The 27290-nt window shown below is 38.9% G+C and overlaps 1 protein-coding gene across 6 annotated transcripts in view; it reads right to left on the reverse strand.

Moving 5' to 3' along the window:
* Positions 1–27290, reverse strand: part of NEBL (nebulette) — a 377590-nt gene that overhangs the window by 127021 nt on the left and 223279 nt on the right. For 4 of the 6 annotated variants that reach the window (XM_065520396.2, XM_074001157.1, XM_065520393.2 and 1 more), the window contains one exon: positions 26714–26801. The exons of the other annotated variants lie outside the window; for them this stretch is intronic. In XM_065520396.2, coding sequence (XP_065376468.1) covers positions 26714–26737 — 24 coding nt within the window. In that variant the 5' untranslated portion in view covers positions 26738–26801. The remainder of the gene's footprint in view (positions 1–26713; positions 26802–27290) is intronic. 6 annotated transcript variants of the gene reach the window in all.

Below are 27290 nucleotides of genomic sequence, written 5' to 3' on the forward strand. Positions count from 1 at the left end.
ATTACCATGTCTCAGAGGAATGCTCATAGATGTGGCTTACAAGAAGAGCGAGTCAATGGCACTGCTATGTTTCAAATAAAAATGTATATTGCCTGAGTGTACGTTATGTTCAATATTTGCTTTAAAACATCTGTATTTGGACTATGTATAAATCCATATGTTAGGTATCATAAGAAATATAAAACTGAATAAAATGTAGCCTTTCATACTCAAGGCTCTTCTAATCTATGAGTCGAGACAAAGCACTTCGAGAATATAATGAAGTCATCAGAGAATTAGAGAGTGCTGTAAAGGTTCAGAAGATGAAGAAAATCCCAAATATTAGGAAGATGCCAAAGTTTCATGAACATTGCTTTTGATCTGCAGATCATGAAGATGGATCTGTTTTTCAGAAGTGAGAATAGGGAGGTTAGAAGACATATCACACACAAGGACAAGAGAATCACCATACCGGCTGGACGTGGTGGCTCACACCTGTAATCCCAGCACTTTGGGAGGCCAATTGGTTGAGGTCAGGAGTTCAAGACCAGCCTGGCAAACATGGCAAAACCCCATCTCTACTAAAAATACAAAAATTAGTTGGGCATGGTGGTGTGCACCTGTAGTCCCAGCTACTTGGGAGGCTGAAGCAGGACAATTGCTTGAACCCAGGGTGGAGGTTGCAGTGAGCTGAGATCGTGCCACTGCACTCCAGCCTGGGTGACAGAGAGAGACTCTGTCTCAAAAAAAAAAAAAAAAAAAAAATTGCCATACTATGGCCCCCATGAGGAACAACTTGAGCATGGCATAGGGAAAGTGAAGGAGTAAAGATCGAAGGAAAGGCAGAACGGAGACAGCTTCAAATGTCAAGCCAACAACTGCGTATATAATTCAATCAGAAATCTCAAGTCACAGCGTTTTAACCAGGGGAGTGACATACAAATCCAATAAAGAAACCGTAATCTAGGTGCAACATAAGTAGGAAATGCTGAAATGAGAGGAACAGGATATCAGAAGACATCTGCAAAATGGCCTAGAGGCTGGCAAGAGATAAAGACTTATACTGGATTCATGAAAGCGGTTGATAAAAAGATTTGAGAGATACTAAAGATGTAAACAGAGCAATAGATAATATGTGAAGAATGAGAAAAGAAAGTTTGTGTTGAGATACTGTAAGTTGTTTTTGTTTGTTTGTTTTCAGAGACAGGGTCTTGTTCAGTCACCCAGGCTGGAGTGCAGTGGCACGATCATAGTGCACTGCAGCCTCAACTCCCAGGCTCAAGTGATCCTCCCACTTCAGCCTCCTGGAGTAGCTAGGACTACAGGCACACACCACCACACCCAGCTAATTTTTTTTTAAGTTTTTTTTGGTAGACACAGGGTCTCACTATGTTGTCCAATCTGGTTTCAAGCTCCTGGTCTCAAGTGATCCTCCTGTTTCAGCCTCCCAAAGTGCTCATATTACAGGCATGAGCCACCACACCCTGCTGTAAATTGTTTTGAACAGAGGGTGAAATAGGCTCAGGGAGGAGCATACTGAGTCTGAAATAGAGCATCCAGGTGAGGATCAGCCATCAGTGAGAGCTGCACAGAGGTTATGACTACAGCATTGACTCAGCTTGGAGAAGGGAGTCAGAGTTCAGAGGGCCACAGGCAATTCCTAGAGCAAGTGAAGAGAACAATTTTGAAAGGCATCTGCTGAAGAAAAGCAATTATTCATTCCTCAAAGGCACTGCCGATCCTTCACACTGAATCTCAGAAAAGGTACACTCCTGAAACAAGGTCTCCTGGACAAAGAAAGGACAAAGAAAAACTCTATTCTGTTTTCTTAATAAGTCTCAAAAATCAGACCACTTTAATGGAATGCTTCATTAAAAGTATTTATTAAGAGATAATTATGTGAATTCAGAACTTGGAATATAAAAATATTATCTGCATTAAGAGGCTTTAAACATCTTGGATATATGTCTAGTTATAAAAATGAAAAATGTTCAGTTTACTGGAAATAGCAAAAAAGTACAAAAACAAAGCATACAAAGTAATGTATCAGGAATTGTTAAATTTTATCAGTTGCTTTTCCAGCATCAGATGGCATATTTGACTTTTTGATCAATATCAATAGCATATTAATTTTATTATATCAATAGATTTCCCAGTATTGAATCACCCTGCATTCTTGGGTTAAATACTATTTGCCTGTGGTAGGTTGTTCTTTGAATGAATATGATCTTATAGCATTTGTTTATACGATCATATGTATGAGACAATGAATATTTATGCTCATGTACTGGAGCCATTTATGTTCAAAAACTGGAGTTTCCTTTTTCAGGCTATTAGCCTTTTTGGTGCTCAATACCAAAAGATGTATTTTGGAAATGGCCATTCTTGAAAATAGGATAGACTCATCAATAGAGCTATAGCAGACATGTCAATAAATTCACCTGTCCAGTCCAAACTACACTCATGTTCAACCTCTTCTGCACAGACTATGAATCGATCGCATACCCTGATTATTCACCCACAGCTCATCAGACCAAAAGCAGACACTGCACTTGAGGAGCGGAAACACATTGGTCATTTAGTGACCAATGAGAATGTGCTTTGCGAGTCTGAACTAACAGACATTGAGCTGTGGATAATTAGATGTCAGTAAGTGTTGGAGCTAAATGCTGGGTAAACTCGGGTGGGTTGCTATATTTCAACCACATACAGGCTAAGATAACCTGTATTCAGAGAAAAGCAGAGACAAAGAGCCATAGAAACCTTAAAAGATACAGTGAACAAGATTTGCATTTTAATGACTTCACAGTTTACATGAAGTCCAGTCCTACTTATTGCAAAGGTTTTCTATGAGATTACCCTCTATGCTTCCTATAAATCTCTTTTTCCTTCAGTCATTCCTTGGAAGCAAACATTCCTAATACAATATTTATCAGGGACAGGAACCTTTCATAAAGTAAATTGTTTAATAATATTGTTCAATGCTTTCCTTGGTTATTGCTTTGTTCAGGTTTTCTAATTCCTCAAGTCCATTTTGGTAGTTTATATATTTCTTTTAAAACTCCATTTATATTTTCCAGGTCTGTTAACATAATGTCCTCTTGTGGGTTTTGAATTTAATGATAACCTAGTCAGACTCTGAGCTAGAGGTAACTGCATATTCAGATAGAGGTTCAAACTTAAATTGATGAAGAGAGTAAAAACAATAGAAATGGAAATTTTAAATAATTGAGACAATTTTAATATCAAATTTAATATACATTGAGGATAGTGGTTCTCAAGATGTATTTTTCGTATATTTTCTGGGGTTGTTTTGTTTTGTTTTTTGAGGCAGAGTCTCACTCTGTCACCCAGACTGGAATGAAGTGGCATGATCTCAGCTCACGCAATTCTCCTGCCTCAGCCTCCCGAGTAGCTGGAAATACAGGCATGTGCCACCACACCTGGCTAATTTTTTTTTTTTTTTTTTTTTTTTTTTTTGTATTTTTAGTAGAGATGGGGTTTCACTATGTTGGCCAGGCTGGTCTCAAACTCCTGACCTCAGGTGATCCACCCACCTCAGCCTCCCAATGCTGGGATTACAGACATAAGCCACCATGCCTGGCTTTTATATATTTTCTCAGTAAAAGTTCTTTATCATAGTACAGACCAGGGATGTAATGAATAAAAATAAATGAATCCATCATTACAATAACACTTCAACAAACACTTGTTAGACATTTATATATGCAAGGAACCAGCCTTTGATATTTTTAAACTTTTGAATTGGATCTGCAAGCTAACCAAACGTTTATATCCAGGTAGTCAACCAACATTCTATTTAAAACAAAATTGTTAAAACGCATTATCAAATGTTGTCATAACCTTATCACTTAGTTACAAAGGACAGTAAGACATAATAGACTGTCTTTCTATGATAAACTGTTATTAACTAAGTCAACCCTAATTTCAGAAATAATCTTTTATTTCCTAGATGAGAAGTAAAACACAATGAATCATGAGGTGATTAATCAGTCATCTAGTTTAACCAGATGTTTGATGAGTGCAGACTGCTAGTGAGAATTTTAGAACTACAGGCAAGAACAATGGGTTATGGAGTTCCCAACACCTTAATCTACACAACTCTGAAAAACAACCATACCTGAGAAACTGCGAAGTAGGGAAGGAGGGAAATAGAAGCAAACTATCGCTTAAAAATTAAATAACTAAAAATGTAAAAATAGCTAGAGTTCCATTATGAAATATTTCTTGGATAGCTCTGAAGAAGAAGAAAATGACTTAATTTTTTGTTTTCTTTTGTTTTTTTGGGAAAGGGTCTCACTCTGTCACCCAGACTGGAGTGCAGGTGCAGTGACACGATCTTGGCTCACTGCAACCTTCACCTCCCAGGCTCAAGAGACTCACCGACCTCAGCCTCCCGAGTAGCTGGGATTACAGGCATCACCACTACCACTTGGCTTTTTGTTGTTGTTGTTGTTGTTGTAATTTTAGTAGAGACAGGTTTTCACCATGTTGGCCAGGCTGGTCTTGAATTCCTATGATCCACCCACCTCAGCCTCTCAAAATGCTGGGATTACAAGTGTGAGCCACCATGCCTGACTTGATTTAACTGTCAAATATTCTCTCGATTAAAAGCTTCTAACCTGGCTTCGGTATAAAATGTGTGCCCAACTGAAGTTCCTCAAGGCAATAGGCTATTTTATACTTTACCACTAGAGTGACACGTTATGAATATTTGAAAAAGAATATATGAGTCCTGTAGTGTATTGACATGTGGGGAAAAAAGTTAGACTTTTTAGAACATTTATTAACTTATTTTAGTTCCAACATTTAGAAAAGAAAACTTTACAAAGCATGTGCATATAATTTATAGTAAATATAAAATATCCTGGGGAATAAACTTAGATTATTATTTACTGAAAGGGACTGTATAGTGGAAAAAAAAAATCTGTGATTTAATTATAACCCTCCTGATTATGGGAACTAGACCTGGTTTAACGTATTAGTCCATGTGTGCCTAGCACAAAGCTGGTAAGAACATTAACTTTTTATGAAGTTGCAAATCAGCTTGTAAGTCCAAAATCTACCATTCTGTCCTCTCCTAGCACGCACACAAACATAAAATTACACTTAAAATGTTACAGGCAAAACACTGTCCTCTAACAATCACTAATATTGTATTTTCACATTAGCCTGATACATTGCATTCATTTCCTTCTTCAAGGGTCCTCTGAACTATTTCTCCAGGGGCACAAACCCATAATGGCAACAACTTTTTCATCTTTTTCACTGACATACCCATTGGTGTCACAACAGAAGCAAAGGGTAGAAGAAGCATTGCTGAATTAGCCTAAAAGTTGAGACCGTTCAGGGGATGTCTATTTATTTCTCAATGTACACAAAAGTCCAAACTATTCACATGTTGGCCACATATTACTATGCATCATGTACCTGATTTTTAACTTGGATTTTGAGACAATGTGGATCTTAGAAGAGCTAGGAAAAATTAAGAAAGTTATGCAGATTTTGACATAAACAAAACTTCAAGTTCAATTAACATAGGAAAGTGAATGTTCTCTAAACATCATGTAAAACACTTAGCAGCAACTATGTCTATAAAATTAATGTGTGTTTCTGTCTCACGGTGACCTTGTCCATAATTGTTCTATTTTATATTTCACTTTCAAGATACTTCTTTGAGAAGCCAATATTCTATACTAACTGAAGAAAAAATATTCTTAATTCCTCTTATTAAAATCTGGTTTAGGTCATTTAATTGTGTTAAAAGAAAGATGATGTTACAAATAAAATTTAATATGATCATTGAGAAAATGAGGATGAACATTTCTGGTAAAATACTAATAAAATAACAGGATCCAAAATGATATATGCATGACACAATGAAAATAGTGGCTGAAATACAGTTGGTGGAGAAAACACACAAGAGCTAGAATCCAAGCTCCAGGCCAAGTGTGGTGACCCACACACGTAATCCCAGCACTTTGGGAGGCCAAGGTGGGCAGATCACTTGAGGACAGGAGTTAAAGACCAGCCTGGCCAACATGGTGAAACCCCGTCTCTACTAAAAATACAAAAATTAGCTGGATATGGTGACAGGTGTCTGTAATCCCAGCTACTCAGGAGGCTGAGGCAGGAGAATCGCTTGAACCCAGGAGGCAGAGATTGCAGTGAGCTGAGATTGAGCCACTGCACTCCAGCCTGGGTAACAGAGCAAGGCTCTGTCTCAAAAAAAAGAATCCAAGCTCCACCGTTCACCAAGTCTGTGAGGTTGGGAAAGTTATTTAATTTCTCAGAGCCAATCATTACTCATCAGTAATAGTAAAATAATAAAGATTGTATCTTCAGATGAGTTTTGTGATAATTAAATAGGATAAGATACTTAGAGCACTTGAATCAGTACACTTAAGTACATAATAAATGCATAATATTATTGTCATTCTCTCAAAATTGTTCCCAATTAACATGATCATAATAAAGTGAATGATTACGCATAGGAAAATTCTGGAAGGAATTAACCCAAGTAATACAATTCTGAAGGTTAGTAGTAGAATTCTGGAATATTTTTTCCTTTGGTATTACTATTGCTCATTTCAAAAAGCTTCCAAATGCCTTAAGATGCAATGTTATTATAATTAAAAATAAGGTAAATTATGTATTATCCTAAAACTTCACAACTAAAAAAAAAATTTTGTAGCAAGAGAAGGCATCTGAGCTGTGGTTAAGTCTTCGCTGGGAGATTAGTCTCTCATGCTTTCTGAGAAAATTATGTACTTTTTAGAAAATTATGCAATGTATTGGTTGAAGACATAGGTTCCTGTCCCACTGCTGACTAACTGGGTGACATTGGATAGGTCTGTACAACCTCTCTAAGCCCCACTTCCCTTCTGTGCACATTGGAAGAATAAGGGTAGCCCATTCATAGGGTATCTCTAAAAATGCTACCATTTCAAGCTTTATGTTTCTATAATCATGGGAATCATGCCATGGTGACTTTTAAACTACTTTTAATCCATTTTATAAAGAAAGCTTCCATTATTAGAGCTGTGTGCTCCTGAAGCATTAGCCGATAGAATGAGATAAACAGTCCAGAGATAGACCCATGTCCACGGGATAAAGGGCATCCAAGAAAAGGGAGAAAAGGACAACCCCTTAATAAATAATCTTAGAACAACATGGGAAATGCATATAACTGTATCCATTATTCATGCCTCACACCAAGATAAATTCCAAATAAGATCCAAACGCAGAATATGAAACCATGGAACAAAACATAGGGGAATTGCTTTACAACCCAGGAGTGGGAAACCATTCCTAACTCAAAATCCGGAACCTATGGGAAAAATAACAACTATATAAAAACAAGTTTGACTACATGAACATAAAAATGAATAATAATCTAAAATGTGCATAGAAAAAGAAAACCACCACTGCAAGCAAAAGCAAGGTAGTGGGGGAAAATTGCATCATGAAGGGCTAAGAGTCCTAATACAAAAGAATTGTCTAAAAATTGAGAAAAAATCAACAACCCAATATGGACAAAAGATGAACAGTTCACAGAAAAAAAGATATAAATGGTCCTTAGCGTAAGAGAGGATGCCCAAGCTTCTTACTGGTGATAAGAGAAATACGAATTAAAACAACATGACATTTTGTACCTTTCAAATTAGCAAAAACTCCAAAGTTTAACAACGTATTCTGTTGGACTGTGGAAAAACAGGCCCTGTCATATATTACTGTTGGAAACATAAATGGTTCAACCCCAGTGGAGGATAATTTGGCAATATCTAGCAAAATGACATATGCATTTACTTCTTAACCCATCAGTCACTCTTATAACAACCAACCCTCAGGGGTACTGGTAAAAAATATGAGACGATAAATACACAAGACTATTCATTACAATACTACCAATAGCAAAAGACTGGAAATAACCCAAATGCCCATCAACAAGGGACTAGTTAAAGAAATTGTAGTCCAGCCACACACTAGAGCTGTCAAAAGGCATAAGGCAGATTTCTGCATACCGCTAAGGAGTCATCTCCAGGATACAGCAATAGAGGAAAAAAGCAAAGTACAAAAGAGTGTGTACTGTACATTACCGTTTGGTTAAGAGAGGAAAGAATATATGCTATATGAACACATTTACTTCTGTATGCAAAAGAAATAAAGGAAGGACAAATAAAAACCAATAAAAAGAAGAAAAAACATATTTACCAAGAAAAGGTCAGAATAGGAAGGAAGAAATGGGGATAAAAGTGAGAGCTCTGTTAATATATATCATTTTGGAAAATCATGGAAACTTTTATACAATTAAAAAATATATAAATAACTCAAGAATACAAAACAAAGCAAACTCTACCATTCAAAATCAAGCTGAAATAAATGGAACTAATTATACACACACATTTTATAAATCTAAATTTGATGTACAATTAGGTCCATTTATTTCTAGCCAAGTTGCTATTCATATTTTGAAAATGCTCTATTTTTTCTCTTTCAAAGAAATACGTGTTTACCAGCTCTGTCCACTGAAAATGAAAATGTCTAGAGTAATGACAGTGGGAACGGGGAATCAAAAGAGCAGAAAGACTATTTCCTATCTATGTTCACGAACAGAAAGTGAAGTTATGCCTTTTCCTAACTCAGGAAACAAATGTTGATATTTTATTTAAACTGGGAAGCCAACACAGATTAGTGCTGATCCATGCCAAATTTTTCAGCTCTAAGGTGAAATTCAAAAAATAAGGACAAATTCACATACACACGCACCTGCCTGAGTATTCTCCACTTGCCTCTGGCCCAGCTCCATTCTTCCTCCCCTGCCCTGTTCCATGTCCCAGGAGGAGAACCTGAACCTGGGCACTGCCTCTCCTGGGCTTCTTTGCAAGTTCCCTTCTAACTGAGTTTGGCCAAAGGAGGCAGGGACAGGAGATCAGACGACAGGGCAAGAGGGAGGTAGGGTATTTCTTCCAGACACTCTCCCTGCTTTGGAGTTCTTTCTCTGCCAATAGCCTCATCCTCACAACTAAGTCTCCCTCTGGCAGCCCCCGCTCCCACAATTCCAGTTCTCCCTGGACTTCAGTCCAGAGGGTGGTCATGACTTCCTGAATCTCTGGGCACCTCACTATCCCTTGCTTGTTCCCCTAACCATGTCCACAGCTCTGCAAACTCTCTTTAGTTGCCAATAAGTGGGCTTACTTTGTTTCCTGCTGCACCCTAATAAGTGACAACACACACACAACACATGCACACACACATATCCATACACACACGTACGTGAACACACATACACGAATACACACATGCACACCCCCACACACAGGGTATATATAGGTATATCCATATCCAAATATAAATATGGATGTATATTTGCACATCCATACATCCATACACTCACATTCATATATAGACAAACATACACATACACAAATAAGTACATATATAAATATATGTGAACATATCATGTGTCTGTGTAAGGTTGGTAATAAACCTCACTACAATTTTAAGTGAAAATGAACTTTTTCGGAAAGGAAAATAGAGCAAGTAATGGTCTCCTAAGTAGGTTCCTAAAATTGTTTTGGCTCTGAACTTTTATGGCTCCAAATCAAATGTCTGGACGCTGTATGACAGAGCAAAAACCACAAACGCAAAGAAGCAACAGGGTCAAGAGAAACATGCATGTGCTGGAGAGAGGCAGCCTGGAACAGCGACTCAGCTCTGCATCAGCCAGGCTTTGACTCTGGCTGAGAATTAGACGAATCTGTGCCTCGCTGACTCCTTCTGTGTCATAGGACCCAAAAATAGGCCCTCCCTCCACTCCCCCACCCATGGCTGTTGTGAGGCTCTGAATGCACTAAGTGCTTCAGAAAACATTAAAAGCATGAGAACGATATGTTTTATTCTCCATTTATCCAGGATGTGTACAGTGATACTCCAATAAATTCACAGAGTGTCACTTTACATCCCTCCCTCCTACACCGAAAAGCAAACTCATCCATTTAAGAGCACTCAAGACTGAAACCAACCTTGACAGAAAAATCTAGTCTATTCCTTCTAATCAGCAGGATTGCATCAAAGCCATTATGGACAGATGGGCATTTTGTTCTATTTCTGAAGACCTCCAGGGAAGGAGATTCTACAAACTGCCTTGGCAGCTGACGTGCTAATGCAATGTAGGATAACTTATAAATATAGGCAGAGTCGAGGAGGGCCTCCAGAATGCAGCCCAGCATGGGTGTGCACTCGCCCAGCCTGACACACAGCTAAGGAACATTCTGAGCACTCGAGCCATCCCTTCCATTGCTCCCTTTTCTTTTAATTATAATTGGTCCTTCAGAAACCAAGTCATTTAAAGGGGAAGGGAAGAGAAGACTTTGTGCTAGATGGATTTCTGAAAAACGTAAAATGAAATGATAATACCAAACACAAAGAAACCAACGACTTCAGGCAGACACAAGGCAGACGGGAATACAGGGAAGTGCTTTTCCTTCCAGTACATGGTAGAATGGTTGTTAAATGAATACAAATATTTGTTAAATGAATGCATTTGTAGAAATACAATCTTTCTCTTGTTCTTTTTCTTTTTTTCTTTTTTTTTTTTTTCCGAGACAGGGTCTCGCTGTGTCACCCAGGCTGGAGGGCAGTGGTGCCATCACGGCTCACTGCAGCCTTTATCTCCCAACTCAATCGATCCTCTAGCCTCAGCCTCCCAAGTAGCTGGGACCACAGCCATGCACCACCACGCCCAGATAATTTTTGTATTTTGTGTAGAGATGAGGTTTTGCCATGTTGCCCAAGCTGGTCTCAAACCCCTGGGCTCAAGCAATCTTCCTGTCTCGGCCTCCCAAGTGCTGGGATCATAGGCATGAAACACCACACCTGGCCACTTATTCGTACTAATAAGAAATGTTTTCTGGCCAGGTGCAGTGGCTCATGCCTGTAATCCCAGTACTTTGGGAGGCTGAGGTGGGCAGATCACGAGGTCAGAAGATCAAGACCATCCTGACTAACACAGCGAAATCCCGTCTCTACAAAATTAGCCTGGCATAGTGGCACGTGCCTGTAGTCCCAGTTACTCAGGAGGCTGAGGCAGGAGAATCGCTTGAACCTGGGAGGCGGAGGTTGCAGTGAGCCAAAAACATACCACTGCACTCCAGCCTAGGAGACTGAGCAAGACTCCGTCTCAAAAAAAAAAAAAAAAAAAGAAAAGAAAGAAAAAAAGAAAAAAAAGAGAGAAAGAAAGAAAAAAAAAAGGTTTCTTGACATGCTATTTGGAAGTGACCACAGCACAGCTGATTTAATGTTGAAGCTGTCGAGTCTGCACTTCATCCCTTTGCATGAGTATACTGGCTCCAAGAACCTGTTATCTGTCAACACAAGGCAGACCATTGACTTACAGCTCCTCATAACTAGGAACCCAGTAGGAATAAAAGAAGGGGAGAGCTGGAGGATGAAACCCAGCCTACACTTCCTATCTAGCCCTTTTCTAATTCATCTGGGTGTCTTCTAGTTCCGCACAAAGACACTATGGAAGCCTTAGGAGCTTTACTGGGCCCCACCTGTAGGTGCCCAGGATGTGAAGAGTTTCCTCTCGATATACAGCAATTCTTGGAGAATGAATAGCAAATCCAAAATCACTCTAAATTGATGATTGTCAGGTAGGGAGATTTTGCTCCCAGGGGACATTCAGCAATATTTAGAAACTTTTTAATTGTCCTGATTAGGGGTTCTTATTGGCATTTCATCGGTAGGGGCCAGGGATGCTTCCGAACTTGTACAATAGACAGCCCAAGATATCAATAATGCCAAGATTGAGAAGCCCTGTGTCTTCTGAGACCACGAAAGTTTCACCTGTGACAACTTACAGTACCTGTCTGCTTTATATCCACACCTTAAGTTACCAATTTGACAGATGTGTATCAAATGCCTATAGCTCTCGACCAGGCAGAAGGAAAAAAAAAAGGCAACAACTTTCCCTTGTTTTGCACTTCGTGCACCAAAATAAGCTCCTCGGAAGAGAAACTGCAATGCAGAAAATATCGTGTCAAACAAACAAACAAACGAACAAAATACCCAGCAGGTAGCTTAGCACCGAACACATAACTACATACAGGGCTCTTGTAATTTCTGATGAAATGAGTGAGAATGTGGATGAATAGGGCCTCCTGGAATAAATCTGAAGTTCTTTTTAAAAAAAAAAATAAGATGAGGGAAGGTAAGGAAAGTGATAGACATACAAGGGAGAGAAAATGGCTGGAGGCAGTTTGGTTTAGTGTGCTCTCTGGAACACTGTAGAGTTTCTCCCATAGAAAGAGATTACATATGGTTGTTCAGTTCCAGGTCAGCCCAGAAAAGCTTCGTTAACCATAATCCAGCTGGCACTATAAAACTGCAGGAGTCGTGGGGTACATGCTCCCTAAGCTCTGTAACTTGGAAGAACGAAGGACAAAGAGATGATCTGTCCCTTCCCTGTCTCCTCTCCTCCCTCTGCAGACCCCCAACCCCCTGCTCTACCCCACCTCTCTTAGAGGTAAGAGTAATTCTAGAAAACTAACTAGCATATTTTTAAAAATTAAAAGTAAGTATATAAAAATGCAAAGTGTAGCCCCAGAAATAAAATAATACCTCAGACCCAGATCCTCCATGCTCCTTTTGTAGAGACAAAGCCACTGTTTATTACATTTCTTCCAGAAATACTCTCTGCACATACTCAAACATATACACGCATATATGCATGTATCATCTTTCAAATTATATGCAGAAACGGAAATATACAATGCAATCTGTTCTGCACTTTCTTTTTACTTATAAATCTACTTTATTTCTTTAATGGCTGTGGAATATTCCATGGTATGGATGTACCATTTGTATCAACATTAGGATGGCTCCTAGGAATATTCTGAAACATCAAAAGTTAATCTTTCCCCTCTTATGACCTAGTATCCCTCCTTCCATCCTCCCTGTAGAACTTCCCTGAACCCTTCACCTTCCCTCTCTTGACTGGTTCTACTCTATCCTTTTCCCCAAAGGGTCCACCCTCCAAAAGCATGGACTTCCTCACACCAATAAATACACTCACCTTCTTTCAGAGTGGCTGGCCTGACTTACCTTATTCTGAAAGAAAGCAATCTGACTTCACACTAATTATTATATGAATTGCTGCCAACTCAATAACCCACACATTTAGAAAGGAGATGTTTGTTAACTAAGTTGAACTCATTATTGGAATTCCAGAGAGAACAACAATTTAAAAACAAAAGGCAGAAAAGAAGCTATCAAGAGCACACCATTTGGGGTTGGGGTCAGCCATATTGGCTATTGTCTCATGCCAGAAAATCTAGACAGAGAGTTTTCTCTAATTAATGACATTTGGGCAGTTTTTTTGTTTCCTCTAGCTAAAAGTCAAATTATTCTTCGAAAGCTCTGAGATTTTTCACAATACTCTTATTCAGTAGGGGTCCTGGAAAGAGTAGGCCAGCTGTCTATAGGTGTGGGCCATTCGTAAACAGGTGTCCGTAACATATGGACCCACCGTTCCGAGTTTGCCACCAGTAAATTGAGAAAGAGTAGAAAAGAATGTTTTGTTAACTATACTCTCCATTATGCCTCTTATGAAATCTTATAGGCCATATAAAAATACCAATATCTCTTCATCAGATGCATAAAAAAAATGGCCTGAGTCACTACTGGCATCTTTTGCTATGTTACACACAGGAAGAACTGGTTCCCTTTCACCAGGGACAGGATTGTTGCAGATTCATTTCTGAAATGATATCCTGTTTGGAAACAGACCCAAAGTAAACGCTGAAGTAACCTGGTACCACAGAGCTCTGAGCATGATTTATACTCGTGGGATTCTTTTGCAATCCTTTATAAAACTTGACTAATTTTTCTAAGAGGGCTTAAACAAACTTGTGATTTGATTATGTGAAATTCTGATTTTTTATGATCTTATTTTTCCTTTTTTCATGCATTTTGGCTCATAAACCATGTGCCAGATGCCTATACCTACATGAAAATTATCCACAGTTTGTCCCAAGGTTATCAAGTATGAGATATTGTATTCCAAGGATTTCTATCACATTCTATTCCTCAGGGGCATATTACTATAGGACTTATGCTCCAAGAAAGAAATCTGTCCCTCCTTAGTTGCAGTAGCCAGGGAGGGATTTTAGCTGGATTCATGTGAGCTGAGCGGGTACGGGGGGAGAGTGTGTGATCTTGCATTCAGCAATGGCCAGCAGCATTACTGCCAATGGCACATCCAGCTGAAGAGTGATGCTAAATAAGCTTTGCTAACAGTATTCAGGAGAAAATAATGCAAACGCAGAGTAAACACAGATCAGTTTCAATTTCTGAATAAAAGAGAAACACAACCTATGAATATTCCCATCAACTAAGCACAAGCTCTCAGCTAAGACCTAAAAATGCATAGATGAAAGAGACAAAGGCCCCTCTCCTAAGAGATCACAGATGAGAGGGGAGGAAAAAGCATTGAACAATCACAACTGAATGGAGAAGGTCTGAACTAGGCAGTGGTGGTGGTGGAAAGAAAGGATGAGAGGGACTGGAGATAGCTGGAGAGGAGTTTCAATGCGACTGCATGTGGAGTGGCAGAAGCTCAGGGGCAGAGGATGACTGAAGTGTCTACTCTGGCCACTGTGTGTCTAGTGATAACATAAATAAGATGGTGAATGAAGAAGAATAAAAGGAATGGACCATGAGTTCAAGTTTGGGATGTGCTGACCCCTAGATGCCCACAGAACATCATGGTCGACTACGAACTTCAACCCTGTAAAATTTATATTAACTTTAAATTATTCCTATTAAAATAAACAGATCTTTTCTTCACAAAGACTCTTCATGAAATCTTAACAATTTTAAGACAGAAAAAGAATGTCATCAAATATGGAAGAAGCTTGGTTCTTGTAGATCTACTCCACAGAGCAAATGGTGGTCATCACTGATAGTAAATAAGACACATCAAAGAGTTCACTGTTAGTCTATGAGCTCAAGGACAAGGAGAGCCCTAACTATAAACTGTGTATCCTCAATTTGATCAAAACAAAGTCAGTAACAGTACATTAAAACCATACTCTTGAGAGTCACAATTTCAACTATGAGTTAAAAACCAAAACCTATCTTTTAAGTGTTCATGTAAATATCCTTTGCCAGTGTAAACATGGAATAACTCAAGTGCAAGACTTCACAGGATGACTTATGTGTGGTATACAATCCAGAGCACAGCCTGTGGCAGCCAGACAGCCAGGGTTCAAATCCCAGTTTTGCAGCCCTGAGACCTTAGGCAAGAAGAATAAACTCTCTGAGACTGTACTTCCTAAACTGTTTCTGCTTCTCCTGGTGAGATATGACTTACTCCTAGATAGGCATGACCAAGTATACACATAAAATATGAAGCTTTCATCCTGTAAGATAGCGTCACCCAACAGAGATACAATGTGAGCCACACACTATATTTAACTTTGCTAGTAGGTACTTTTAAAAAGTTTCTTTTTAGTCTAGTGAAATGAACTTAATGATATATTTTTAACTCAGCAGATCCAAATTGTCATTTCAACATGTTATTGATATAAAAGTATTAATGGAATAGTTTACATATTGTTTAGCTAAGTCTTCAAAATCACTGTACAATTTACACTTACAGCACATCTCAATCCAGATGCTAAACATCCTCTGAAACACTTGGTAGAGTTGAAAAAGTAGATTCACACGTCTAAGTTGTCCCAAACATAGTAAAATGTTTCCAGTAACTCAATTGAGTATCAGTGTTTACATTTAAATTAAGTAAAATTAAGTGTTCAATTTCTCAGTTACACCAGTCACCTTTCAAGTAGGCAGTAGTCACATGTGGCCAGTGTCTACCATGCTGAACCGCTGAGTGCTAAGGTAAAAAAAATTACTCTGGGTCAGGCTATGCCATCACTTGCAGACACCACAAGATCAGGCATAGATAACTGAATTGAGACTGGAGATGTACGGAAACAAATCTTAAGCACTGAGAAAAAGGACTGCAGAGAGAAGGAGAAGAAAGAGCAGGCAGAGCCCATAGAGAATACATAAAGTAGAAGCAATCCATTGTGGGCATCTCACCTTCCCCTGCCCGTAACTGTAGACACATTTTTCTGCTTTCCCTTCTGACCCAATGGAAGGAAATATTACTGGATCCTAATGAAGGCCAACACTATACTTGTGCTTTGAATTCTATCCCCTTCTTCCCACCCTTCTCTAGAACTTTGCTCCTGCTATAATCCCTCTCTCTTGTATCACGTTTCTCCTACTCTACCAGATCAATTCCATCAATGTTAAATCAAACATGCCTTCGATTCCATCAATGTTAACTCAAACATGCTTTCGTAGCTCCCATATTTAAAAACAAAGATGAAAAACACAACAAAAATCTTTTGATCTTAGATTACCTACATCCTCGGTGCCATTTCTCTTTGCCCTTCACAGCAAAACTTCTTAAACTATTATCTCTATTCACTATTTCCAATTCGTCCCCTCCTCTCTTAGCTTCTGTTTCCACATTCACCTTTATTCTCTCTCATCTCAGTAGACCCACCTTTGCTTGTTCCTCCTCTTCCACCAGGCCTCTAAAGGTTGGAGATCTTTGAGAAACCTCCATATCTACCATTTTGATCCAGCAATGGCACTACTGGGTATCTACCCAAAGGAAAAGAAATCAGCATGTCAAAAAGATATCTGCACTAGTATGCTTATCACAATACTATTTGCAATAGCAAAAATACAGAATCAACCTAAGTGTCCATCAACAGATGATTGGATAAAGAAAATGTGAGAGAGATATATATATTTTCCTATCACTGATTAAAGGAACTTCAATAGACTTATTATTCACAACTATTAGGTATATTTACATAAAACCATTTTATTTGTCAATATTAATGACTGTACTATTTCTCCACCTGTTTTTCCTAGTCAAGAAAATTTTACCAAAAGGACAAAAGTTGAAAATTGTAACCTCAGCAATCTCTAACTTTGAGGACTTACCCCCGGTACAAATGTTCATGTATATGCGTATTTTCATCACAGATTCAGACAGATGCCCTTGCATCTATGTATACATATACACACACCATTGAATACTACTCAGCCATAAAAAGAATAAAATCATAACTCTTCAGCAGTGTGGATGGAACTGGAGGCGATTATCGTTAAGTGAAGTAACTCAGGAAGTCAAATACCACGTGTTCTCACTTATAAGTGGGAGCTAAATAATGTGTACACATGGACATACAGAGTGGAATAATAGACACTGGAGACTTGGAAAGGGGAGAGGGTGGGAGCGGATGACAGATGAGAAATTACCAAATGAGCACAGTGTATACTATTGGGGTGACAGTCACACTAAAAGCCCAGACTTCACCACTGTGCAACATATGTATTTAACAAAACTCCACCTGTACCTTCTAAATCTATAAAAAATATAAATAAATAAATAAAATTAAGGTTAGAGAGCTTCAGGATTGTTACTGGGCCACTTCTCCTTTCTATCTACACTTTCTTGCTGGGTGATCTCATCTCATTCCAGGGTTGTAAATGCCATCTAGGTACTGATGACTCTCACATTTATGCCTCTTCTCTGCCTTCTCTCCTGAGTTTCACACTAATAGAGAGAACAGCTTAATGGCCATCTCCATATAGATGTACACATCCAACCAAAGTGGGTCTACCTTTCATTTATCCCTTCCCTAGTCTTCCTCATCGAAGCTAACTGGCCATTCCACTCACTCATTTACTAGAAACAAAATTCTAGGAGACGTTCTTGTTTTCCCTACTCCCTTATTACAAACATTTCATTTTTCAACATGTTTTATTGGATGTATCTACAAAGCAAAACTTAAATTCATCGTCTTTTCTCCATTTCTATGGCCACCAGCTTAGTCCAAACCACATCTCACGTGTCTCCTGTACTCATTCTCTGTGTACATTCTTGCACCATAAAACCCATTTTTCCCAGACATCAGCCAAAGTAGTCTTTTTGAAAATGCAAATTAAATTGCATTCAAAACTTTCACGACAGTAACAGTAAAATCCCAGCTCTACCATGGCCCTGCCTAGTCTCTCCTACTAAATCCTACACCACTTCCCCTTTTGCTCAGTCCAGCCTTCTCTCCATACTTATGACACACCATGCTCCATGCGCCTTTTTACTGCAGAACTTTCCCACTTGCTACCCCTTCTGCCTTGAGCCTAAATAGATGGCTTCTGCTTAGACATGAACCACATAAATGCCAACAGGAGAGACAAAATCTTCCTTACAAATGATTCTAAGCCTCTCCTAATACACAGGAGCATGGAGATCCAGGACCCAAATCCCACACCATTAGGTTTGCCTAGAATGATGCTAACCGGAAAACATTCAAAGCAGGCAATACCGTATGTCCATTTGCAATCTGGAACATCTAACCAATTGACGTCTGTTGCATGGACAGTCACAGCCTTACCCTAAACATACAAAACATAGAAACAAACGCCTGTACCTTTATCCCAGTCAATCATAGAAAATCAGTACTGTTTGGGCTTTCAGAAAAGACATTACAACTCCGAGCAAGTCAGTCCCTTCAGATTCACACCTCAGTCATTCATAATTTTCTCAACATTTCCTTTCCCATAACAAAAATAATAAACTCTCTGGCATTTCAGTTCAAAATAAACTAACCAAAATTTCATTGGGAAGATGTTATCGAAGTATGACAAAGACACACCATAATTCTCAATCCTTCTAAACAGCTGGTAGATGTTAAATTCTTCTGCAATGAGTTTTTTTTTTTTTTTAATATTTAACACATCTTTAAACTGCAAAACTGATGTTTCAGAATCAACTCTGTTTATTCTTGGCCTGCCATGAACTGTTAACATAGAAGACTGGAACTTTACCAGTATATAAATAAGTTTATAAATTAAGAGAAACACTTTGCCATTTGAAACTAATAAATAGACAAATCAGAATTGAAAAATATAAGAGATCAAAGAGAAACGTTCCTCTAAACTAACAAAGATACGGGATGAGAGTCAGTAGATCATCAAGGAATGAGGACTGCCAGCCCTTTTGTGCCATGACTGTGGCCTGGAAAAAGTCCAGGCCTCCTGGGAGAGGCTCCTCGGCCTGCCTAGAGCAGTTAATCCCAGACACTAGAGTTTCCAACCTGGGAAAGAGTCTCCAGCCCACGCAGGGCGCAGAAGTTACAGCCACCTGACATGACATGGATGAGGGTCTCAACAGTGACCACCAAGAACCTGAAATCAAAACCCTTCCTCCCCTCCCCAGCCCCATAGTCTATCATCCTTTACGTTCTTATGTGCAACTGGAAGGAGGTAAAGAAAGTCCCACACTAACCAAGCCTATTTATTTCTATAGGTCAAATTCAAGCCAAAGTAAGTAAAGAAATAATAAAGAAATCAAACATTTCTTACACAAATTATTTTATTACTAACAGCATATTATTTCACGTATTCCTTCCCTGGTCTTCCTCACCTAAGCTAACTGGCCACACCACTCATCCATTTACAAGAAACAATATTCTAGGAGACGTTCTTGTTTCCTCTACTCCCTCATTACAAACATTGCATTCTTCAGCATGTTTTATTGGATCTATCTCCAAAGCAAAACTTAAATTCATCTTCTTTTCTCCATTCCAATGGCCACCAGCTTAGTCCAAACCACCATATCGTACCTGTCTCCCGTACTCATATATAAGAATAAGTGCCCTTCATATACACCATGGAATACTATGCACCCTTAAAAAAGAATATGTTCATGTCCTTTGCAGGGACATGGATGAAGCTGGAAGCCATCATTCTCAGCAAACTAACACAGGAACAGAAAACCAAACACCGCATAGTCTCACTCACAAGTGGGAGTTAAACAATGAGAACACATGGACACAAGGAGGGGAGCATCACACACTGGGGCCTGATGGGGGGTAGGGGGGAAAGGGGAGGGAGAGCATTAGGACAAACACCTAAGGCATGCAGGGCTTAAAACCTAGATGATGGGTTGATAGGCACAGCAAACCACCATGGCACATGTATACCTATGTAACAAACCTGCACATTCTGCACATGTATCCCAGAACTTAAAGTAAAATTTTTTTAAAAAATTTAGAAAAAGAATAAGTGTTCTTGCTGAAAACTGTTACACATTCTAAAATAGCATTTTCTAAAAATCATATCACTGATTAAAGGAATTTCAATAGACTTGCTATTAAGTATATTTACATAAAACCATTTTATTTGTCAATGTTAAATGGTTGTGCTATTTCTTCATATGCCTTTCCTAGTCAAGAAAATTTTGCCAAAAGGACAAAAGTTGAAAACTGTAACCTCAGCAATCCCTAACTTTGGGGACTTATCCCCTGGTACAAATGTTCATGCATATGCATATTTTCATCACAGATTCAGACAGATGCCCTTGCATTGATTTGAATACTTGCATAAATATTAATGTGTACAAATGCTTGCATGCAGAAAACCCATTTATGAAATATCCAATTGCATAAATTAGGTACATTAGATACTAAATGCATTAACACTTCAAAAAATACACGCACAAGTTTGCATGACCAAAAAAAAAGGTACAATCCAGTAGAAGAACCTAGATTCTCTCGATGTGTTTGCCATTCTGTGGGCATGAACTGGGGATCCCCAGAAATGATTTGAAGCCTTTAGAGTATTTATGGTTCACCATTTGCACCAGTCCCTCCTGACCCAAAAACCAATTAAGCCCCTTTTTATAGTAAATTTATAAATTGTCACCTGTGACCCTGAAAGAAAGTGTCCATTTTTTAAGCCATCAGATGGCCTCAAGAACTAGTTTTTTCACAGCAAAGATGATTCCAAAGTAATTTTCACAAAATAGCCTCAAAACTTACCTGTACACTACTAGACTATATGACTGACTCACTCTCAGGAGTGCCAGGTAAATATAAACCTTAAAAAGTTACAGAAGAAGGCTGGGCGTGGTGGCTCATACCTATAATCCCAGCACTTTGGGAGGACAAGGTGGGTGGGTCACCTGAGGCAAGGAGTTCAAGACCAGCCTGGCCAACATGGCTAAACCCCATTTCTACTAAAAATACAAAAATTAGCCGGATGTGGTGGCACATGCCTATAATCCCAGCTACTCGGGAGGCTGAGGCAGAAGAATCACTTGAACCTGGGAGGCAGAGGTTGCAGTGAGCCAAGATCACGCCATTGCACTGCATCCAGAGTGGGTGACAGAGGAAGACTCCATCTCAAAAAAAAAAAAAGAAAGTTACATAAGAAAATACAATAAAGCCTCACTGTTTGGTGAATTCAGATACAACACAAATGACATTGGCAGGTATGCTCCACTCAGTTCTGGTTCTCAAGTGGGGATAGTACTTATCTTGGGGAGATGAGTGTTTAAGAAGCCATTTCCTTGTCACCAACTATTCAGAGTTTCTCAGTTCAGCATATGGCCAGCTGGGTACACTAACAGTTTCACTATCTTTACTTTTGTATTTTTTGTAAAAGTACAGGTTGATTTTAAAATATGTTTTCATTAACATTAAACAACAACAACAACAACAACAAGGCCCCATTTTACACTTAAATTTTTTGTGCCTGATTTATGAAATGATTGCAAGTTCTCGCTCCCTGCTTCAGACTGGACTTTAGTCTCATCTGTGACTGAGCAAGACTTCAGAGACAGGTCTATGGTCAAAACAAAGGGGAAAGAAGATGGGTTCTGAACCCAAAGTATTTCTTCTACTATAGAGAGTGCATAGGTCTCCTTGAAACTCAAATTCAGCTCTCATGAGAATATGACAAGCATCTCAGGAGCTGAAGGGATATATAAAGTGTTTGGGACTATTTCTGCCTAGTCTCAAAGTATATACTTTTTGATCAAAGAGTGTACAGCAGGGACTTACTATTGTGCACTAACGCACACTTGTTAGTCATTCTCCTTGGCACACCACTCCACATTTTGAGCCTTCCACAGTGAAGTGAGTCTGCAAAACTGAATTCTAGCCTGTGGAATATGGATGGACGTGACATGCATGACTTCCAGACTGAACGTGAAACCCTTGCTATCCACGATGGGCCCGCTCTTTGCCTGACTGCACGCCAGATGCAGCTCATCCAGTAGAGAATGCCATGGCCCCACTAGATACCAGAGGTGCTAGACAGAAGCAGCCTGGATCCCTGAATGACCACATGGAACAGAGTCCTTTTAAGCCCCCTCTGTGCTACCAAGCTGTGTTGGTCTATAATGTGAGAGTACAATAAAACTCTATTGTACTCAGATCTGAAGGTTGTTTATTTCAGCAATTAACTTCCTGACTCATACAAGGTGCAACCACAGCATAAAAATGCACCTACTATTTCATTAACAGACAAATCTTTAAGATATAGCAACATTTCTATCAGGAACAAAATGGGAAGAGAGATCTAGGAGTGCACCAAGATAGGTCAAGAGTTGTGATTGGAAATGAATCTGGAAATAAACTGTCATGCTGTGCAATAGTGAAGCAAAGTGTCACACAATTTTATTTATTCATTAAAGCACTTAATGAAGGCCAATACATGCCAGGTACCATGTCTGGTGCTGGGGTTAAAAATATGACTGGCCACATTCCCTGAGCTCAAAGAACCACAGTCTAGCTGGCTGGAAAGAGAGGAAATGCAATCAGTCCTTCGACACAATGTGGTAAGTATTATAAAAGTCACCCCGAGGAAGCATCCACTATCTCCTCTCAGATGTAGATTTTGTGTAATACACAACATGGGTATCCATAACAAAGATCACGAAATAGGTTCATTTCTGGATTAAAAGTAACAGAACTTTTGAATCTTCTCAAGACTGTGCTAAACATGACAAACGGCAACTGTGAGCCTACAAGTGATACTAATATCAGCTAAGGCAGCAGATGATTATCAGCATCTCTTCATCGAATTCACTAAGCACTGCATGGAAGAATGCAGACAACAGAACTGAGAACACCCCCAAAAACACGCTCCCCTCAGTAGTGAGCCTTAAAATATCTGTATCACCTGGAAATCACACGGACTTTGAGATACCTCCTCCTTTGTAAGGATACTGTGCCATCAGAGACTGAATCTGGAATCTGTGCCTTTTAATGAAATGGAAGCAGAATTAAAACATTGTTACCTCTTTAAATTAAAATGCAGAATTTCAGAAGAAATATAGGGTTTTCTCCATCCCATCTTAAATAATCTTGACGCTTATCATGATGCTTGTAAGGATGCAAAGAAGCATTAGGAAATTATCTAAAAATCGTAGGGTCCTGAGTTTAAATTGCAAAATAACTCATTTGTGAACTAAAAACCTAAGAAGAATTTTTTTCACCTACATGAGAATCATTATAGGACCAACTTCCACTCTTATCAATGAAAGTGCCATAATGGACATCAGCTTCCAGAAAAAAATTGCAGCATTATTTCATAAAGATATTATACCTAAAACTGTAAGGAATGGTAATCAAAATAATGAGGCTTCTAAAAAATCCAAATAAAAATAAAATAAACTGTTCTAAATGGCAATAAATTTCAAGACTGGAAATACTGCTGCTATTTCTATAAATTCAAAATGACGTGACCAATTAAAGCATTTCCATGCCCAAATCTTTCCTCCGTTTTCAGTTTATTGCATAATAATAACAAAACTATCAATTACTAAGCACAAGGACAAATCTTTCACTCATATTGTAAGAGCTAATATTTAATTCTCATAAAAACTCTGCAAGTATTTTCATTTCCATTTTACAGATGTGGAAACTTAGACATAATAAAGTGAATGAAACAGAACCACTTTATTACTCTATTTCCTATGGTTAAAGGGGCAATAAAAAAAGATGTAGGCATTAGAACTCAGGTCTTGTCTGCCTCTAAAATCAGTTGTTTATGCTCAACAGGCTGTTGCAAATAGAACCTAAAAAATGGTGGATAATGATTATGAAATCTGTCTAAGCAGAATCCAAATTCAGTCTACTTGTCCCTCTGGCCCATGTCTTTTCTGTCCTGAATCACCTAGTTAACTACGTCTGCTCCCCACTTCCTTTTACAATTAGGTCTGGCCTTAGAGCAAGAATTTAGCGAGACCTTAAATCCAAGGGACAGCTCCTTCTCTAGTGTACAAACATTCCAAAAAGCAGAAAGCCAGCTGTCTCTTTCTTGGCAACTTCCCACTGAATCTAAATAAATAATGCAGTGTTTTCTGTGTTTTAATTTTCTTTAGGATTACCGTTCATTATAGTTTAATTTCTGCCTGTTCTAATTATTGCCTTTTCTGACCTTCCAAATGACCTTGTAATCCAACACCGTTCAATAGCTTTGAACATCTCCCACCTTAGGAATAAGCTTGAGTTGATTCTTTTTCAGCATCATAAACGTTAGCTCATATCACATACTCTTTAAAAGAACAAAAGCATAAGAAGGAAATGGGGCCTTTCATCAAACATCCCGCTTTTTTGCCTGGTATTAATCTCCATTCCAAAGCAAAACATTTTGGGATCCTTAGGAATAATTACCACCACTTTGTTTTCGATGTGTGATCTGGAAGGATTTAAAATTGCACCTGCCAAGTGCAGCCCAATAACATACGCTCAGCTTTCTCCTGCCCCACATGAGGGCACAAGGATTTCTCCAACTCTCCTAAACCAGGATAAACTGTTTTTCCCATGTCTCTCAATTACATGTTAATAAAATTCTTAAAGGTCCGAAAGGAAAGCCAATCATCCCTTGGTGTACCCATCTCCGTTGAGAAAGCTCGACTTCACATTTTTATTTAACAGCACCTTTCTTCTGAGTCATGCAAAAGGTTTTTCCATCATGTGTTCATTGATCCTCCCAACTTAAAATAAGCATTAGATACTATCATTCCCATTAGAGATGTAGGAGAAAAGAGGCATAGTGATTGAGATACAATGTTCAGCTGAAAGAGGTCACTTCAAAAGTTGAAAGAGCCTTATGAATTTATCACATAATCCATATACCACAGGAAGTTGTTTCTTGTTTCTTACCCACATGTCCTGCTACAATGCAAAGCTAACTTCCTTTGCTTTTAACTAGGATCAAGTCCTCAATTCCTTACACACAAAAAACTAAGTTGTCCAAAACTATTTGGTTACTAGGATCTTACTTCTCTGTATTCTGACTTTAAGAGTCAAAGGTAAATCATCTCAAACAAGCATCCTCACAGGCTGCCAAAAAAATGATAATTCCAGACAGTGTCCTAAGGACAACAGGGACCCAGGGCCATCTCTTGGATCATCTGTATCCACTAAAATGACCTGTGCTAGTCAATCAATGTCTACGGTCTAGTCTCTGGTCTGTTTAATGAACAAGAGGTGGTTAAGTTTTGGAGTCAAAGTTAGTTACCTTATGGTTCACCATCTAACTTTCAGAAACACAGTCAATAAAAACAACAAAAGTTAAGGCTTAACTTGTATTTAAATATAGTTAAATATAGGCCGGGCACGGTAGCTCACTGCCTGTAATCCCAGCACTTTGGGAGGCCAAGGCAGGCAGATCACCTGAGGTCTGGAGTTCAAGACCAGCCTTGCCAACACGGTGAAACCCCATCTCTACTATAAGCACAAAAATTAGCCAGGCATGGTGATGGATGCCTGTAATCCCAGCTACTTGGAAGGCTGAGGCAGGAGAATCACTTGAACCTGGGAGGCAGAGGGTAGAGTGAGCCGAGATCGCATGACTGCACTCCAGCCTGGGCGACAAGAGCAAGACTCTGTCTCATAATAAAATAAAATAAATTATATAAATAAATAAAATTAAACATAATAATTGGTTTACCAGAACACCCCACAATGCAGACATTTTAGGTTAACTGAGATTTTTCATGTTTGTGTGAGAACGAACGTAGCGTTTCTGTCTATATTTGTATGAGAACTAACGCAGCATGCAAGGCTAAAGGCATACATATTTATACGGGTTTGCACTCTCTCACACCTGCCAACCTGAGAGCATGTCTGAGACTACCTATCCCAGGCTTGTATCGCAGTTGGAGCGTGAGCACACCATTGCCCAATTTACATGCCACACAGACACCTTTGCTCAACATTGTCATTCAATTCTAAATCAATGCAATAAAACTGCCTAAGTTACTTTTTTAATTGGCATTGCTTCAACATACAGAGATACAAGAAATCATAATTATTTCCCTTTTGTTCTCCAAAAGCAGACACCTACAAATCCTAGTGCCATAATCATCCCTGGCTAAACAGTCAGACATAAAAGGCCACAAGATCCCCTAGCGAAAATTAGAGTAAAATCCAATCCACGTAAGGGCCAAGTTGACCACAGGACTAGATGAAGCACTCTCAATATTTAAACAAACAATTACCCTAAAATGTAGGGTCATTTCCTTACTAAAAAACACTTTTGAGTTACTCTTCAAAACTTTCAGGATAAAATTAGTATTTGCAGCTCATTGAACACCACGCAGTCTCATTCTTCATTCCTGTACATGCAGTTTCCCTAATGTGAAGTTTTTTGCCACCCACCATTCACCAGCGCCAACTCCTCACTTGTGTCTATCCTTATTCATTCTTAAAAACTCATCTCAGGACACTTTCTTCTGTAAGCCATCTGGGACCATCACCAAACCCCAGCTAGGGTTAGGTGCCTTGCTCTGTACTCCACAAATTCTTGCTCTTAACACACTTACCAGGCCATGTTCTGTGTTCTGCATTGATAGTTGTGCTTAGATCTTGTATCCTCAGCTCCTAATATAGTGCCAAGCACAGAAAAGGTACCTTCAGAGAATGGAGGAACAAGTAAAGTTAGCATATTCTGAAGGAGAAAAGGCATCAACCCTTAATAACATCATGCATCACATGAATAAACCACGTGTAAATTGTCTGGAAAAATGCAAAGCCTTCTTATATCCCAGCACATAAAGGAACATCTGAATGAGAGATTCTACTTGGGGATGAGAAGAAAGACTGGTTCCCAGTGGTAAGAAATTTGGAACTTCAAAATTTGGTCCTAATACTCGCTACACAGACCCCAAAATGTCATTTAAGAACACACTAGCTTCGTACCGACAAAAAGAAACCAAAATTTTTTGACATTTGCTCTATAGCACAAGGGCTCCAGATATAACATATAATCAATGCTCCCAAAATCCTGGGGTAGAGGATTCAAGTGCTGGACTTTGAAGTCAGAAAAAAGAAAACCAAACCAACGAACTTGGACTCCAATCCCAGCTCTGTTCTTTACTAATTGTGTGCAATTAAATAATT

The sequence above is a fragment of the Macaca fascicularis genome, chromosome 9 (assembly GCF_037993035.2).
Source record: "Macaca fascicularis isolate 582-1 chromosome 9, T2T-MFA8v1.1".
Taxonomy (NCBI): domain Eukaryota; kingdom Metazoa; phylum Chordata; class Mammalia; order Primates; family Cercopithecidae; genus Macaca; species Macaca fascicularis.